Source organism: Ornithodoros turicata, chromosome 7, assembly GCF_037126465.1.
Source record: "Ornithodoros turicata isolate Travis chromosome 7, ASM3712646v1, whole genome shotgun sequence".
Lineage (NCBI taxonomy): Eukaryota > Metazoa > Arthropoda > Arachnida > Ixodida > Argasidae > Ornithodoros > Ornithodoros turicata.
In genome coordinates, this window is record NC_088207.1 from 14,746,555 (window position 1) to 14,762,747 (window position 16,193).

Consider the following 16,193-nt stretch of genomic DNA (forward strand, 5'->3'; position numbering starts at 1 on the left):
ACAGCAAGAAATATAAGGGCTGAGCATGCACACCCGATTGGATTGTCTTTGGGCGCACGCGCGACGTTACGTCGGCTGCGGAGCATCGGGTAACAGCATAGGAACTGCTTTACGCGCTTAAACTTTTCGTAATTCAATTAAACTTTTCATCATTCGCATATCCCTAGCTCATGCATATGACGTGCCTCGTGAAACTGATGTCGAAGATCCTAATTGCGAAATGATCAGAAGAAATTCGGCTATGGGTTGATTTCTCGCCTCTTTAACGGTGTTGCCTCGCACTGGCGACGTCGTCTTTCGTCTCTCGGGAAAGAGGCATAAGGGGCAACCGCGACGTAAAAATTGATTTGTTGCAACCCTCTTTGATGCGACAACTCGACCCATCCCTCTTTAAGCTCATTCATCCATAATTAACACCAGAACTATAAGATGTAGAACAAACAGAAGGCCGGCGGCATGTGAAAGAATGCACGATGACCTGCAGCCGCGCAGTGCAGCTCCCAAATCGCTTTGTTCAACACAGGTCGCTCAGAGCCAGCGCCTTCATAAATTTCAAAAAAATCGTTTCTATGGGCTGTGATTCCTATTTCGTTTTTAACTGAGATATTTGATAACGGTGTTCACGCCAATGATTGTGGAAATAACGCAAGCTTGAAATCGATTTCGTTGCGAAGTGATGGTGGTGGTGATGGTGATGTGATAAAGAAATCCCTAACGGCTCCCTCGGTAAATGGAAGGAATCACTCTAAGAATGTATTGGGGGTGTGTTGAATCTGTCTGCTACGTACACTTATGTGATGATCCAAGTCTCCCTTCTTGTAATTGTGCAGGATTATGCAGAAACTACAATGAACGAACTCCTGGGCTGGTACGGATACGACAAGGTGGACAGTCACGACACTCAGGGTTTAAACTTCAACCACTTGGCCGCTTCCAGCTCCGAAGGCGGGAGTGGGGCCGAGGACGGATTCCTTCCCGACGCTCGACTGCGGGTCGCCAGTCCAGAGAACGACCCCAAGAGTCCGAAGGCTGAGATTGGTACGTCCATTTCCCTTACTGTGCCCTTTTGTGCTGAGTACCCAGATTGTCCTCGGTGACGGCAAATACTTCATATTGAAAAACAACACCTCGGTTCCGACAGAACGAGACGAAACGAATCGTCGCCCAAGCACCTCACGAACTTCTCACACCGCCGTCCATCCCTTGCCCTACAGCTTTCATTTTTCTCCGACGTTGACTACATGATGAGTGCCCAAATTCCGTATATAGTTTCCACTTATTGTACATTGGGAAATGGGGGGGGAGGATATGTTTATTAGACGAAAATGAGAAAAAAACGGGGGAGAGGTCAGCCAAACGAGACGTCGGCTTGCTATTCCAGAAATAAGAAATAATAATAACTAAATACAGTGAACCCTCGTTAATATGACCCCCGATAATCTGACATACGCGCTTTACGACCATACTGCTTGGGAACAATTTAGTGAAACCTCTGCAAATCCCCCCCCCCCGTTAATATGACAATTCCGCATTATGACCAAAATTTTCGGGAACGACCATGGTCATAATAACGAGAGTTCACTGTAAACAGAAAAGATAAGAATTAAAGAAAGAAAGAAATAGGAAGGAATAATAAATAAATAAATAAAGAGAATTAAGAAATAAGAAATAAATAAAAAGAAAAAGAATTCGGAAATAGCGAAAAAACCAACAAACGATGAAAGAAGGACGAGGTGGATCAAAGACAAAGATGACAGAAGAAAAAAAGATGACTAACAAACGGTGAAAGAATGATGAGATGGATCACAGAAGATGACTTTAAAAGGAAAGCACGAGGTTAATGCGTTGAGGGTGAGAGTGGGGCACAGAAGAATGAGATTGCATGACTGAGTTCAGAGGGAACTGGGGCTCCGTATACGGTACTCCCAAGGAGTGTCCGACTTTTCCCTGTTCGCGAATGGGTCGCCACATGTGTCAACTCCCTCATTCTCGGTACTGAAATTTAACTTTCATTTACAATGCGACATACATATGCGTTCCCAAGGTGGAACGCCTGCTTCAACCGCCAAAGTCGACATTCCTTCCCCGCGTGATTTACCACGAGGCTTACAAACGAAAGGTAACACATTATGTTAAAGCAGTAAACGCGCAATGTCAGAAAATGTATCTGTTCGATAGCCTAAGACTGTTCCGTCACAATTTTCGTCACAACTGCGCTTTCGTTTTCTTTAGAAAATTACAATTTAATATTACGGGCAGCATTGCGTCGAAGGGGTCACCAACTGCGCCTTGCTCGTCAACTACGGCGGCAAAACTACATTGCATGCGCATAACACTGGGTCTAAAACGAACGAAGTTGGCGTCGGTATCGGCTACGTAGCCACCAGGACCAAGCAATCAGTCGTGAACATAGATTACTGTTGCTTGTCGAATTGGTGGTTGCTTCCACAGGGGTGAAACCAGTGGCGTCGGAACTATTTTTTCACTGGGGGATCCAAAAAAAAGCTATCATTAACATCATCATCATTATCTTCTTTGTTTGTTTGCCTTGAGGGACCATGTAGGCGATGCAGGGGTGGTACAGAATTTCAAAACTTGCTCCAGACATATTACGACCTGTGCATACTTGTACAGCAGACCTAAACGAACATTGCAGAAGTAATGTGTATGAATATGTCAGTAGGAAGATAACGGTAATATAATTATAAACATAATTTACACATCTTTTACACATACTTCACAAACAAAAAAGATAAACGAGCGCTACTAGCCGCGAGAGCCCGGTTTCTTTTTCTTTTTTTGCAGTCAAGGATATATTTTTTTTTTAGCTTGTTGCCAGCGCAGCAGCTCCAATAATGGAAGACGCAACAGAAGGAACATGATATGCATGTCTGAGTGGGAGCCGCGGTACGGAACGAAGATTTCATTGCCAGTTATCTTTAACTCTTCTCAAACTTAACTCGTAAAAAAAAGTGGTTTAAACGAAAATTTGCGCAAGAACTTGTCGCCCTGTGGCAGTGGCCTTTGACTGGGGGAGCCGTGCTACCTCATTTGTAAATGAAGGGGAGCAGCCGCTCCCCCTGCTCCCCCTGTTCCGACGCCCATGGTGAAACAAACCCGCCATTGTTGTAACTACCTCAAGCGGGTGCTTTTGGCAAAACTGCCATCTAGTCCTGGTCGCACGTCATAGAAAACGTCATTTTGAGGTCACGTGACTTTGTTTACATGTCGTTTTGCCGCTTACCGACAAATTTCCGTCGTCATAACGCCAAGGGAGGAACGTATTTTGCCAGCGTAAACTATGCGGTGCTTCTTCCGCAACATCGTAGCCCATTTCTCCTTAGTTTAAGTACATCGCATCGGCTCAGTGAGTCTTAACGCTTGTTCGTCATCACATCTTTGGAAGTCGTCAACAGTACGAGGCCTTATGTGTAAAAATTCGCGTTTTACTGCGAGATTATCGGATAAAAATAATTACCGTGATCGAAGGACATCCAAAACGTTGCGCAGAAACAACAACCGCATTGTTTACAAACGGTTTGGCTGCCAATCACGGGCGCCGCCATCTTTAAGGTCACGTGTGCCTCGACGTTTGCTGTGACGTGCGACCAGGACCTGTCCAGGATGCATTGCGTTTGCCCAGCACGCTTTCGTCTACGGAGCAATACATTGGATGCCACCCCTGTGGTTGTTTCCCACGAGACGTCGCCACAAGCCGTTTTACCGCAATTTTGTTGGCAAATTAAGAATATTAAGTTTTCTCTGTCACGTGTGGAACTTGTTGGGCTGAGCTTACAAGCAGCATACCGTTAAACAGCGCTGTCAACATAAAGTTCCTGTCTGCCGCTTTACAGGATACCTATAAACATCGAGAAAAATATGCAGTAAATAGCACCCAATACACCATTATTTGTGTATTAAGCGGGCGCTATTTACCTAATACAATACACAATATACAAAAATTTGTTCTCCTCTTTTTTTACAAACAAACAAACATTTGTCGTACCGTGACAACGTACACTGTAAAAACAGAGCTCGTATGGTGCCACTGCCACCATTATTCCGAACGATTATCTCCCTCGATTTGATAAGAGCAAAGGGCGCGGGGACACTCGCGCTTATGGGAATGGTCACAAGAATGACTCTCTCTCCTCAAATCAGATGACGTGATAAGGCTATCATTATGTGCAGTGGGTGGCCTGTTCTGAGACTGTTTAATCGACATCTGATGATGTCCAAAATCCTTAAAATCCCCAGTGCAGGGGAAGACAATAAACGGCAAACACGAGACAATAGTGAGTTTTACTGCAATGTACGCTATCTCCTTTGCGTACGTAAGGGATAGCGTGGTGGTTCTGCGCACTGCGCGAAGCTCTCTTTTATGTTATAGGCGTGCGCAGAACCATCAACGCTATCCCTTCCGTACGCAAAGGCGATAGCGTACGGTACACTAAAACCCTCTAATACTGACTGCCAACCAAATTTTTTTTAATTTGTGGAAACAATGAACGCTTATGAACATTCAACCCTCTCACGGTCCCCCTCCTCATGTCCAACAATCTGGGACTTTCAAAGTTTTCCTCGCCGGGTTATCTGCGATTAAGCTATTGCGATGCTATGCGATCAAGCTAATCCAGCAAGAAAGTTCCAGGTTGTTCGAGAGGAGGAAGGGGGTGAAAGGGGTAAGTGTTTGTAATCGCGCATTGTTTCCGCAACTAAAATTTTTGGTTGTCAGTCAGTGCGTGTGTTGTCTCGCGTTTGTCCTTTATCGTCTTCCCCTGCACTGGGGTTTTTAACCAATCTAGAATGTATCACCAACCAGCCCCGATTTTAACCTTGTACCTGATGATGCACTCTCAGAGAGAGTTGCCACAAACCGGTGCCGCTCCTTTTTCTTCTTATATGTGGACATAAGAGACCTACTCATAAAACCTACTTCACGCAATGTGACGCAAAGTACTTGCTCGCCTCCTTACGTAATCGCCTCTCTAAAACCATGTGGACAGGCGACGTCGCGAATCACTCGTTGCTCGCGTGAATCGACCCCAACTTCACCTACTGCCTTCCATCGAGGATGCCAAGGCCGTTAGAGTCCGGCATCCATCGCTTGCGACTTAACGTCCCGTTCGCAACAGCATTCCTTCGTTGGATCGCCGAACTGTTCAACTTGCGGAACTGCGGAGAACACGGAGCACGTGCTGGTCTCCTGCCGACGCTTCGACTCTAGTCGGCGAACACTTAAGGACGCCCTTGCGAAACTTGTCAACCGACCTTTTAGTGTTGAGAAGGTACTGGGGAGCTGGTCAAAGCAGCACCAGCAACCTGCGTTCTGTGCACTGACGACCTACCTCAAGGACATACGTACTGATATAATCCTTTAAATCATTTAGTGCTTTCACACGTCAAGCGTCCTGGAACAGCTGGTCCCACCAGTGCGACCTACGTTTCTATTTCCATTCTACTCCATTCCTTATAGATATGTGGAAAGCGTACGCCTCTTTGTGACACTTAACATAACTGCGCAGCTGTCACAAAAAGTTGTATGCCTCCTGTTTTGAACAAATCGCGGGAGAGAACAGTGTCATTCGGGATGACGGTTGGCTATATAAGAGCGTGCTATGCGGGGAAGTTCTGTCGTTTCTTGTTCGGGTTTTCGGAACCCCGCCATTCTCGCGTGACGAGCGGGAAGAAAACGGTCTCTGGGTATCTTTCATTTAAAGATCCGTTTCATAGAGCCGAATACTCTCGGAATGTGCCGGCACCCGCGATGTCCACTATGGATGGCTAGGCTGTGGCAGACGAAATTGCAGATGTCAGTCGTGCCCGACAGTGTATAAGTTTGGTGCGTTTCATTTCTTTGTCAGGATGAGCCACTTCATATATATTGTCGTAGAATTCATACCTCTTTCCGATCGTTTGCGATATATCCTATATACTAAGTACACGAAGTTGCAGTTACGTTACAGACCTCCGAGTTGCGTCCATTCCCATTGGCAGCCGTAAGCACGTGACTTCTCGTGCGCTGCCTCACTGGCGGCATTAAGGTCTGTGACGTCAGAGCCGCAGGAGTTTCGGTATCTGCGGTGCCCATTTTCTCCGTTTCTATCACCGTCTTTGCTGTGAAACCTGCAATGCAGGCTCACATCGGTGCGAAGCACCACTTTTACGTTTATCGAGGATAACCTGGGATTACCTTCGGTGGAATAGGCCACCATGTCGCACAGCAAAATCTACGCTGACAAAACGCGTTTACAGCTTTGTTTCGTGTTAACAGGAATATCGGCAAGCGCTAAAGCGACATACGAACAAGGTCAGATGACCTAACAATGACGTTGCCTATGACGTGCGACCTGGACAAGATGGTGATTTTGCAATGAGCGACAGCTGGGGTGTAGTTACAAAAATAGGGTGTGAAGGTCGCCCCTTTGGGGAGAGCGGAGATAGGGAAGCCGCGCCCACTGTTGCTATGAGACTGACGTAAGAGATCTCCATGACGTAATCTACGCTTGCAGAATCCGAAACTATAGCAAGTTTTGCGTGTTCTTTGGAGAATTCGTGGAAGCGCCTAATGTTCACTGCGGTATTTATATTTTGCGGACTGAGTCTTTCAGCGAAGTACGTTCATAATTAGGATTTCTCGGTTTCCAGCGATTATATTTTCCGATGTATTATTGAGCAGGACGAAGATAGGTGGAAAAGAGAATATATCCTGTTGTCATATACGATGTAATGAGCAAATTGAAGCTCGCATTACTGTAATTTGGTTTTGCGCTCGTTTTTTTTTTCGCGTTTTGGGAGGTTTCAGAAATATAGTCTCCGAAAACGATAGGCCCTAATTATGCTTTTTTATGCTCGGTAGTGGCATACGAGAGAGCACAATAACCCAACGAGTCAGAACAATAAGTACGCTGTTTCCCAGATGTCTTGCAGAAAGAGTACCAGGCCATCCAGAGAACGCCGACGATTCAGTGAGAGCCTTGCGCAAAAAAGAAAAAAAAAGAAAAAAACATATAAATGAAAGGGATGTTAATATCACATAGAGATTCCGCAGTATGATCGATAGCTCTAGAGACCCATGCCGCCATGTGGCGGACCAAGCGGAAGCGGGTGGGAAGTAACAGTAATATTTTGGGTTGTATCGTGTGGCTCATTGTACATGATTTGACCGTTACACTTATTATAACGTCCTTCAACCTGTCGTGCTATTCACTATCTTACACAGTCCAGCTGTTACAGAATTGAGCGCTCCGCGGTTAAAAGTAGTCTGTCCTACATCCCTTACTTCCGTGGGACCTAAGCACCTAGCCATCTGGGCTTTGGCGGTATGACAGCAGAGCCTAGTACAGGTTAATCTTTTAGTCACATTGGCTCTGGGCTCCGTGGAGTAAAGGCAGTGTGTCCGTATAGTGAAGGCAACCATCTGCCTGAACGGAGCTCAGAAAACGCGTTGTGAAGGCAGGTACAGATCCCGGCAAAAGTTTACGGAACACCAGAGCGACGTATTTCTTGATCTGAGCGACGCCCTAGCGGCGAACGGGAGTGGACACACTTACTGAGAGGTGCGTCGCGTACCCGGTCACCTGTTTGTAAGCCTATCTGCTCCTGTTTGCAGCAACCGTGTCGCTCAGGTGACTATATACACCACTCCAGTGTTCCGTAAACTTTTGTCGGGACCTGTACCTTCACTTGATGATTAGTACACAAATTTTCTCTGCACTTTTACAAATATTTTACATTTGTGCTGTCAGGCGCGACGCAACACACAGAAGAGGAGACAGAAGATATCGCAACTTTCAACCTCTGTTTACTGAATGACAACAAATGAATCGAAATACATCAAGATAACCGAAAAACGAGCCTACACCCCGCGAGGTTTCCCCCTCTCCCCTTTCATCCAAACGGCGTGCCTTTACCTATCAGAGCTTCCTGTTTTTTTTTTTTTTTTTGCTAATATTTCGGTTACCTTGATGTATTTCAATTCATTTGTTGTCATTCAGTTGGGACATCGTCTGTCTCGTCTTTTGTGTGTCGCGTCGCGTCTCGCAGCATTGTGTACCAAGCTGCACGGTCTTTGTTACAATGTTTCATTTCATTCGTATATATTTTTCACAGAAAAAAAAAATCACTGGCGATTTAGCGCTAAATGTGAGAGAAATGCCTCAGCATGAAGTGCCTTTTCCGGTCTATACTTGACTTCCGGGGGTCCACCTCCGGTTGTCCACGTTCGGTCTAAACCCGACTTCCGGTTCTCCACTTCCGGTCTAACTTGACTTCCGGTTGTCCTCCTCCGGCCTATACCTGACTTCCGGTTCGACACTTTCAATTACTATATGTGAGCCAATTTGATCAACCTTTAAGCTCAACTTTCTTGCTTTAATCACATTTAATTACCCGTGATTACCTTTAATTATTCTTACCTCTTACTCTTAATTACCTTCAACTACTCCAATTTCATATCATTTACCTTCGTTTACATTTACCTTCTTATATAGCCTTTACATTTCCACTTGTATCTGCCACGCTGAGGCTCCACCATCACACACACACACATACAAACTTTTCCATTTTGTCACTTCTAATGCTAACGCATTAAAAACTTACTCGAACATCGCCCAGCGCATGTTCCCGCTCGACCCGCTCCCTGGGGTCAAACGAGGAGGAGGAGGAGGAGAAGAAAACGTCATCAGTGACGTCATTACGGTTCAAAGGAGCTACCGCGCTTCTATTGAGGTCAGCGCTGCTCGGTTTTCTTTTTTCTTTTCTGTTGCTTTCTCCCTGTCGAGAGGTGAATAATGGACGACTTGGAAGTGCCCGCTGAATATCGACACGCGTTGCCACTCTCAGAGTGGAGAATTGGGACTGTGCAGAGATGCAGAATGATGAACTGTACGCCGTGCGGTGATACACCTTAAACGACGGCGGGCGCGGCCTTGGCCGTTGTCGTCGGTCACCATGTGATAACCAAACGAAAGCGCCGCGACAGCTCGGATGGTTCCTAAGCTGACCATAAGTTGCGGTGGTTTATGACATTGCTTGGCTGTGTTGGTCTTTGCCAGAGGTGAACATACTGCATATGCCGGTCAACGGATACACGGCGCGGGGACATCTGCTGCCGCCGCGTGCTGGCCACGGCATTACGACGAATTTCACTGGATTGTATCTGACACCGTTACGGCAAGAATACACCCATAGCAGAAGAAGACAGTAACTATGACTAACAAAGTTGTTAACCGAAGCGATGGGCGAGATAGTAATGATAGCGATGTGGCGATCATTTTGTAGCGTGAACTGAAGCAACGCTTAGGTCGAACGTAAACGTGCACGCGCTAAGCAAAGGGCTGGCCGTAGGGAGGCTCGAAGGGGATTCGGCCCGATTCCTCGTAGAACGAGGCAAAAGCGCATGCGCCGGACCGCGCGTCCTTTCCGCTTCCGGCGGCTGTCGTCTGCTACTTTGGTATCTCTTGTTCCGCTTGCGTTTGGCTTCCGAACTTCGTGTCAATATTGTGCTCCCATGTTGTTAAACTGTCGGGTACAGTGGATATGATTTGTACCCATCTCATCATCGTCTCCCTATGTGTGTACGTGTTGTACTAAAACGGCCAGATTGTAACAATCACTGGGTGGGTGGACAAGGGAAGCCAGGATTGTCCGTGCTCCTCCCGATGTTCAGTATAGTCTGTAGTGTTCATGCACACATAACTTCGACAAGCAGTGTCTTTCTTTGAATTCACACGTCGTACAGCTCAAGGTGGTGATCCCAGTCCCGAATTCGTCGCGCCGTCACTACGGGAATAACAACGTGAGGGTAACGCTTGAACCGCGCGACGCGATCCACAGATGCACATGTCCTCCATATTTGCTTCGAGGCGAGCGTCCCTCAGGGAGCGTACAGGACGCACATTCCCCCAGGGCGTCAGTCGTGACGTTGCCCACCTCTGCGAGGCCGACAACGACGAGCCTTTGAAAAGAGGTAATGCCACAGACAGAAATTTACAACAGAGCCATTAAACCACGCTCAAAAGTAACTGCCCCTGAATGCAAGTTACGGGCAAAATCTAATTAAATTGCAGTTACGCGCACTTTTGACAGCATTTAGGTATAGTGATTACTGATTAATTACTCCCGACAGTTAATTGCGGTATCTTAATTACTTCACACCTGTGCTAACAACCGTTTTTGGCTCACTGGCGCCGCCACAACTGGCTATGCCAACGATGCTGTTAGGTGCGGTGATTTATCAGGGCCCCCTCCCCACACCCCTTACGCACTCCCCTAAATATTTTGTGACATTCCATGGTTTTGTTTGTGGCGCACCCCCAACAGGGGGGCATTGTTATTTCAGCTTTAGACACATATGTCACCCATGATACGCAAAGCTGGTCTGGCGTAATTGTAACGTAGCTGTAACATTGTTAATGGCCCCTCACCCTATTCTCTCTCTCTCGCGCGCTTTTTTTTTTTTCAGGGAATTCTTATGCGGTTGCGGTTCTGGATCGACTGGCACTGCTGCTACTTTGCTACTGTGCTACTTTCACTTGAGTAGCGGTGAGCGCTACTCCATAACTTAACTTTCGGTATAGTAACCGGTTCCTCTTATCTAGGAGTAGTTGCTTGAGCTACGATCCAATATCTGCATGTTTTACTTTCTGCGCCTAGCTTAGTCTAATTCGGGTAGCGGGCAACGGGCACACAATCGTGCAAAACTAACTAACCAGCGAAGTTCGCTCTCAATGTTTCAATGACGCGAGAGAGGGCGCCACACACTCATAATCATTCCGCCACCTATCTTGAACACTGTGAACTATTGAAAGCTTCCCACGTACTCGCAAGACTTTCGTTGGGAAAGTACTTTTTTGTCAGTCTCTGATCGACCCGTGAAGAGAAACGAGGATAATTTCGGGGCAGGAAGTCTCGTACGAGTGAATGGCGTGACTGAAACGGGCGTGGATTTGTCCGCGCAATCAATCAATGGTACTCGTTGGGACACGAAGCCCAGCAGCTCTATCATAGGTGGAGTCACAATCGCCATAATCATCAGCGAAGTTGAAATGCATGTTTTCCCTTTCTTTCGAGTGTTTCGACGGACAGCAAATTACACGAATTCGTTTGCCACCTGAGCGGGAAAAAACGTGGCTCGTCGGTATAGCCCGTTCATAGTTCATAACAAGGGCTGGGCTTCTGGTTTTCGAGGAACACCCGCCGAACGTCTTTTTGCATATTCGACATTTTTTTGAAAATATCCTAATGTAACCCCTAGCAGTAGGATCGCGCTGTATTCCGAGTATAACGTTAGCGGTGGGAAGCGCCGCGGAGTCGTTCTTTTTTTAGCGGTTCGCCTTATTCAAACAGCCATTCCGCTGCTTGCATAGAACAGCCAGCACATGAATATTTTGTCGGAATACAATGTACTCAATCGAATAAAAAAAATTCCGATTTTTATGTAGCAATATAGACGGCGATACACACACGCTGAGTTTCCGTAAAACTAAATAAGCGGAAGCCTATGGTAGTTTGGTAGTTTTCGTAGCATACACTGGATGATATACGAGTCGCATGAAAAAAAAAAAAAAAAAAAGAAAGAAAAAGAAAACGAATCCTACCACTTCGATTTTTCTTCGTCTTCTTTGTTCTGTACTTCCCCTGCCGCCTCAGCCGACTCTCTTTGGGTTCGCTTGCTATCTGTTCTCAAATAATCGGAAGTTGCATGTCACGTCACAATGTCATCGAACTCGCAGACATGTCATCCAAGCGTTCAGTGAGCTTAGCGTGCAAGGGCTCGAGGAGGTCTTCGCACTTAAGAGGACAGTCCAGACCCGAACCTGTCACGAACGAATCCCCAGTGGATGCTTTCGGTTAACTTCGCAGAAAGTAGATTGAGTCCTCGGTACTCAACGACACGCTTATTATACACGGCGATCAATAGAAACACGTGTACATCGCACAGCCAAGACGCTCGACTTGAGTTCTCCGTCCGCTGCAGAATTCACCTCCAAGCTACCCCATTTTTTTCACCCAACTCCCCAATCATAGCTTTGTTTTTTCAGTCGCAAATGATACCTTCCCCTCATAAGGCTCACGTTGCAAACACCACAAACGTTGGTTCGACCTCTCGAAATTTATCGCTTCCCGTCGTTCGCTATACAGATGCATGGGAAGCACTACTCACGGTAACCCGATCTCTCGTATTTTGCCGCCAGAGTACGTGAGTCACTTCCAGGCCCCGGACGTGCCACGAACAAAGGTGAATTGTTTCCGAATCTTCAAAGTGGCTACCCGTGCTTTGTGATGGCGCGGGAACAGGGGTGCCGGAAGGTGGGGGGAAATGGGGGCGACGGCGATCCCTTGAGTTCGGGCTGTGGGGATCATGCCTGCCCCCTTTCATCATGGAGACGGGACGGGGTGCCTGGTATTATCTTATACGGCATATTTTTACAGAATTTGCACGTTCATCAGCATGAATGTTGACTACTCCAGGTGATGTTTTCTCAGTGAGAGGAATCTGTAACTTGGCACGAATCTATTTACTAGTATTTAGTAGTATTTACTAGTATTTTTTTTCTAATTCACTCCGTGTGAATGAGATACAGTGAACCCTCGTTAATATGACCCCCGATAATCTGACATACGCGCTTTACGACCATACTCCTGTGGAACAACGCAGTGAAACCTCTGCAAATCCCCCCCCCCGTTAATATGACAATTCCGCGTTATGACCAAAATTTTCGGCAACGACCATGGTCATAATAACGAGGGTTCACTGTATAAAGAAAGTCTGGCCATTGCCTAAGTAACTAATGATAATTAATGGCTTTATGTCGTAAGACAATTATCATCATGTGCGACGTCACAGTGGTCGGTCTGTGTGGATTAATTTTGCCAATCTGATGATTTTTTAGCGTGCGCCGATATCTCTCGACGCGGCGTGTCTAAGCAACACCCCGCTTAACTAAGTCAATACAGTAAGGTGAAGCTGCTTTTTATAGCAGCATATTGTAAATAATACTGCTCCACGAGGTTACTTTAGTTCGTTTTATTTGTTTTTTTTACTTTTTATGTCATTAACATTTGTATATATTTCATATGAGGAAGGTTCTTGATGTGCCGATCCTTTGAACTTCAGCTCGGGGTTGGTGGATGGGGGATATGTTTATTCAGAAAAAAAAAGAAAGGAAAGGTCGGCTTGCTATTCCAAAATGAAGAAAAGAGAAGAAAAGAAAAAGAGAAAGGAAAAAGAAAAGAAAATGGAAATAAAAAGAAGAAAAGGAAAAGAAGAAGAAAGGAAAGGAAAGAAAAAGGAAGAAGACAAAACTGAGCTCCTTCCCTGTGGCAAGGGAGTTCTGACGCCTCCGCGCCGGAACCACTTCGAAAAGAAACTCCGAATAAAAATAAAAATGGAACGTGTCATTTCCGATAGGAGCGTCACGAGTGCAGCGAATAGTAACGTAATGAGGCAAAAAATGGCGTACGCCCCCCCGTTTTCAGCAAATCGGGGGGGGGGGGGGACGGTGTCACTCGGGATGACGGTTGGCTAGGTGAAGTGCTGTCTGAAAAGTGCAGGCCTGCCGTCTGCCTCGGTTTGTTCGCCTGTGCGCGAACGTGGGTGTGCATGGACGAAAAAGTAGGAGAGAACGGGGCCAGAGTGAATGAGTGTGTCTTCATGAACGAGACCTTGGTACGTTCACGAAGAACGTGATGTCGGCGTAGCTTAACTGGGTTTGACTCCCACCACCGCCTACTCGTTGAGTTATCGTCAACTGGTGTCTTTGAGTTGCCATTTCCGTCCCATAAGTAGCAAGTAAAGTAGCAAGTTGCTACTTTATGTTCACCGTGCAAAATATACGTGCTGAATTAAGTACGCAGCCACTTCCGGTTTAACATGAGAGAACTGATGTTCTGAGGCTTTTCAGTGACTTTCATCTTTCATCACTTCCGGTTTCCCGGGTGTGACCTAACTGTCAGGAACTTCCGGTTTCTGTTCTGGCCAGACGTCAAACCACCTATTCTAGACAAAACTACCTCTTTACGCTTTGCTGTATCATAGAACGGCACTCTATCACCTTTATCCCCGTCACGCCCTTGTTACCTATCCATCTATGGGCGTGACGAAACTACATAATCGGTTATTGCTCCCAACTAAAGAGTAAATAATGTTACCATGTGTATTTAGCGGGACTACGTTTTCTTTTTATTTGCGGGGTCGTGGGCTTCACCCATCAAAAAGGAAGAAAAAGATAAACGAGCGCCTGTGTGACATAAATGTAGAAACCATGAACGAGTGCTGCATACGAAAGATACATACTTTACAAAAATGCTTTGGGACTAAAGATATGGAGGAGTTGTCAACGTGCGAGGAAAGATCTCTTTCGGGAGTGAAGCTACGTCAAGTTGTCAGCCTTCCAGAAACTGGCCTCTGCGGCGAGATTTGATCGCACGAAATAATCTGTCTATTACTCATTACATCACTCATTCAATTGGCCATGGAATACGTACCGCTCAGACTCATGGTTGCCAACAGCTTCATTTTATCATTCTCTCTGTCTCTGTGTGTGTGTGTATATACAGCACCCGGTGGGTGCTGTTCTAATGTGCCCCTACACCACCATCCGTTTGTGGAAATAAGATAATGCAACAATAAATTGGCAATCACCCTCGTGTGCGGGCAGAGTACCGCCATTAGTGTGCCGCAGTCAACTAAAGGATTACAGCTGATACGCGCGCACTATCGAGGTATTCAAAATTGCAAAGGTTTACAAAAACTTGGGTTGTCCCAGCGAGTACAAACGACAGTGACTAAAAAACAACAGCAACAGTGACACATAAAAAAAACACAGAAGAATTACGCGTCACTTCTAAATTGGACACATACACACACACACGCGCGCGCGCGATGGGGACTATTTGCGAATTCGGACGTGGACGGCGTCACAAGGTGCAGCGTGCGGCGACATCTAGCTTTGGAAAAAGCGTGAATCGGAGAGGCGGCTCGACTTGTAAGCCATCTCGATCGGACCCAGGAAAAAATGACCGCGAAGAAAATGCCCCCGGGAATAATGCCCCCTGAAGAAATGTCCCGGAAAAAAAAGTCCCCTGAAAAAAGAAGAAAATAAAAAGAAACTGGGGAACCTAGCATCCCTAAGGCTTTTAAAGGTCTTCCAAAATGACAATGATTGTTGTTTCATTGCCCTCGGGTGTCATTGTGGCTGATTTGGGTGCATTTATTCCGTTGTTTCTTAGAATAAAGCGGCCTGCATGATCAGGAACTCCTGGGGCGCAACGCTCGGTGATAGCTGTCTCCCCCGCATTGCACATGCAAGAGGACCCAATTTTTACCGCTGGACACATTTGACTACAGTGTTTTCAGGCCACTTTTGGTGCTTTTTTCCCTGCGATTTATTTTCCTTGTTACCTCTCACACTGCATACCTGGGTAGTTATGCCATTACTGTAATGAAATTACAGTAATGAATTACTTTTTCCGGTAATTTGTAATGTAATGCATTACTTTTCACATTACGTAATTTGTAATGTAATTTAATTACATTTGGGCAGCAATTTTAATGACATTACTCATTACTTTTTACAAAAGAATCGAGTGTGTGTTCTGTGTCGGCACTTGGCAGAAAGAGAGTTGCCGACTGGCGAGTTAAAAGAATTCCAACGCCCACTATGAACGGTGACACGCGCAATCGGCACAGAATAAAATATGTTTCGTTTTTACAACGTAGTGTTGTCTGACAGTGAATTTCCACATCCTCAATATCGTTACGATTAAACTCGCAGTAATGACCTTGTAATGTCATTACTTTTTCGTAGTAATTGTAATGTAATTTCATGACATTTCAGTTCCAATAATGAGCAATGTAATTTGATTAAATTCTAACTGGAGTAATGAGTAATATAATTTAATTACGTTTTAGAAGTAATTTTACCCAGGTATGTCACACTGTACATCGCGCTTGCGAGCCATCACTCCGAACGGCTCTCCTGATTTCTTGAACAGTCGCGTACACCTTTTCGTGGCACTTTACGTTTGTGTTGGTTGTCACGAAAACGTACGTCCGGCTGTCTGCTCAAATCAGAAAGTATAACTGTATTATCCAGCGTAAAGTCCACACTCGCAAAATTACTGCATTTTGATTGCACGCCAGTCAGTCCGAGGTCACGTAGGATATATTTCTTAGTATTATATATATA

At 45.8% G+C, this 16,193-nt stretch overlaps 1 protein-coding gene across 1 annotated transcript in view; it reads left to right on the forward strand.

The window, feature by feature from the left end:
• The window catches only part of LOC135400237 (sine oculis-binding protein homolog), a 162,536-nt gene that overhangs the window by 103,935 nt on the left and 42,408 nt on the right, over nt 1-16,193 (forward strand). The window contains exon 2 of the mRNA XM_064632011.1: nt 831-1,038. Coding sequence (XP_064488081.1) covers nt 831-1,038 — 208 coding nt within the window. The remainder of the gene's footprint in view (nt 1-830; nt 1,039-16,193) is intronic.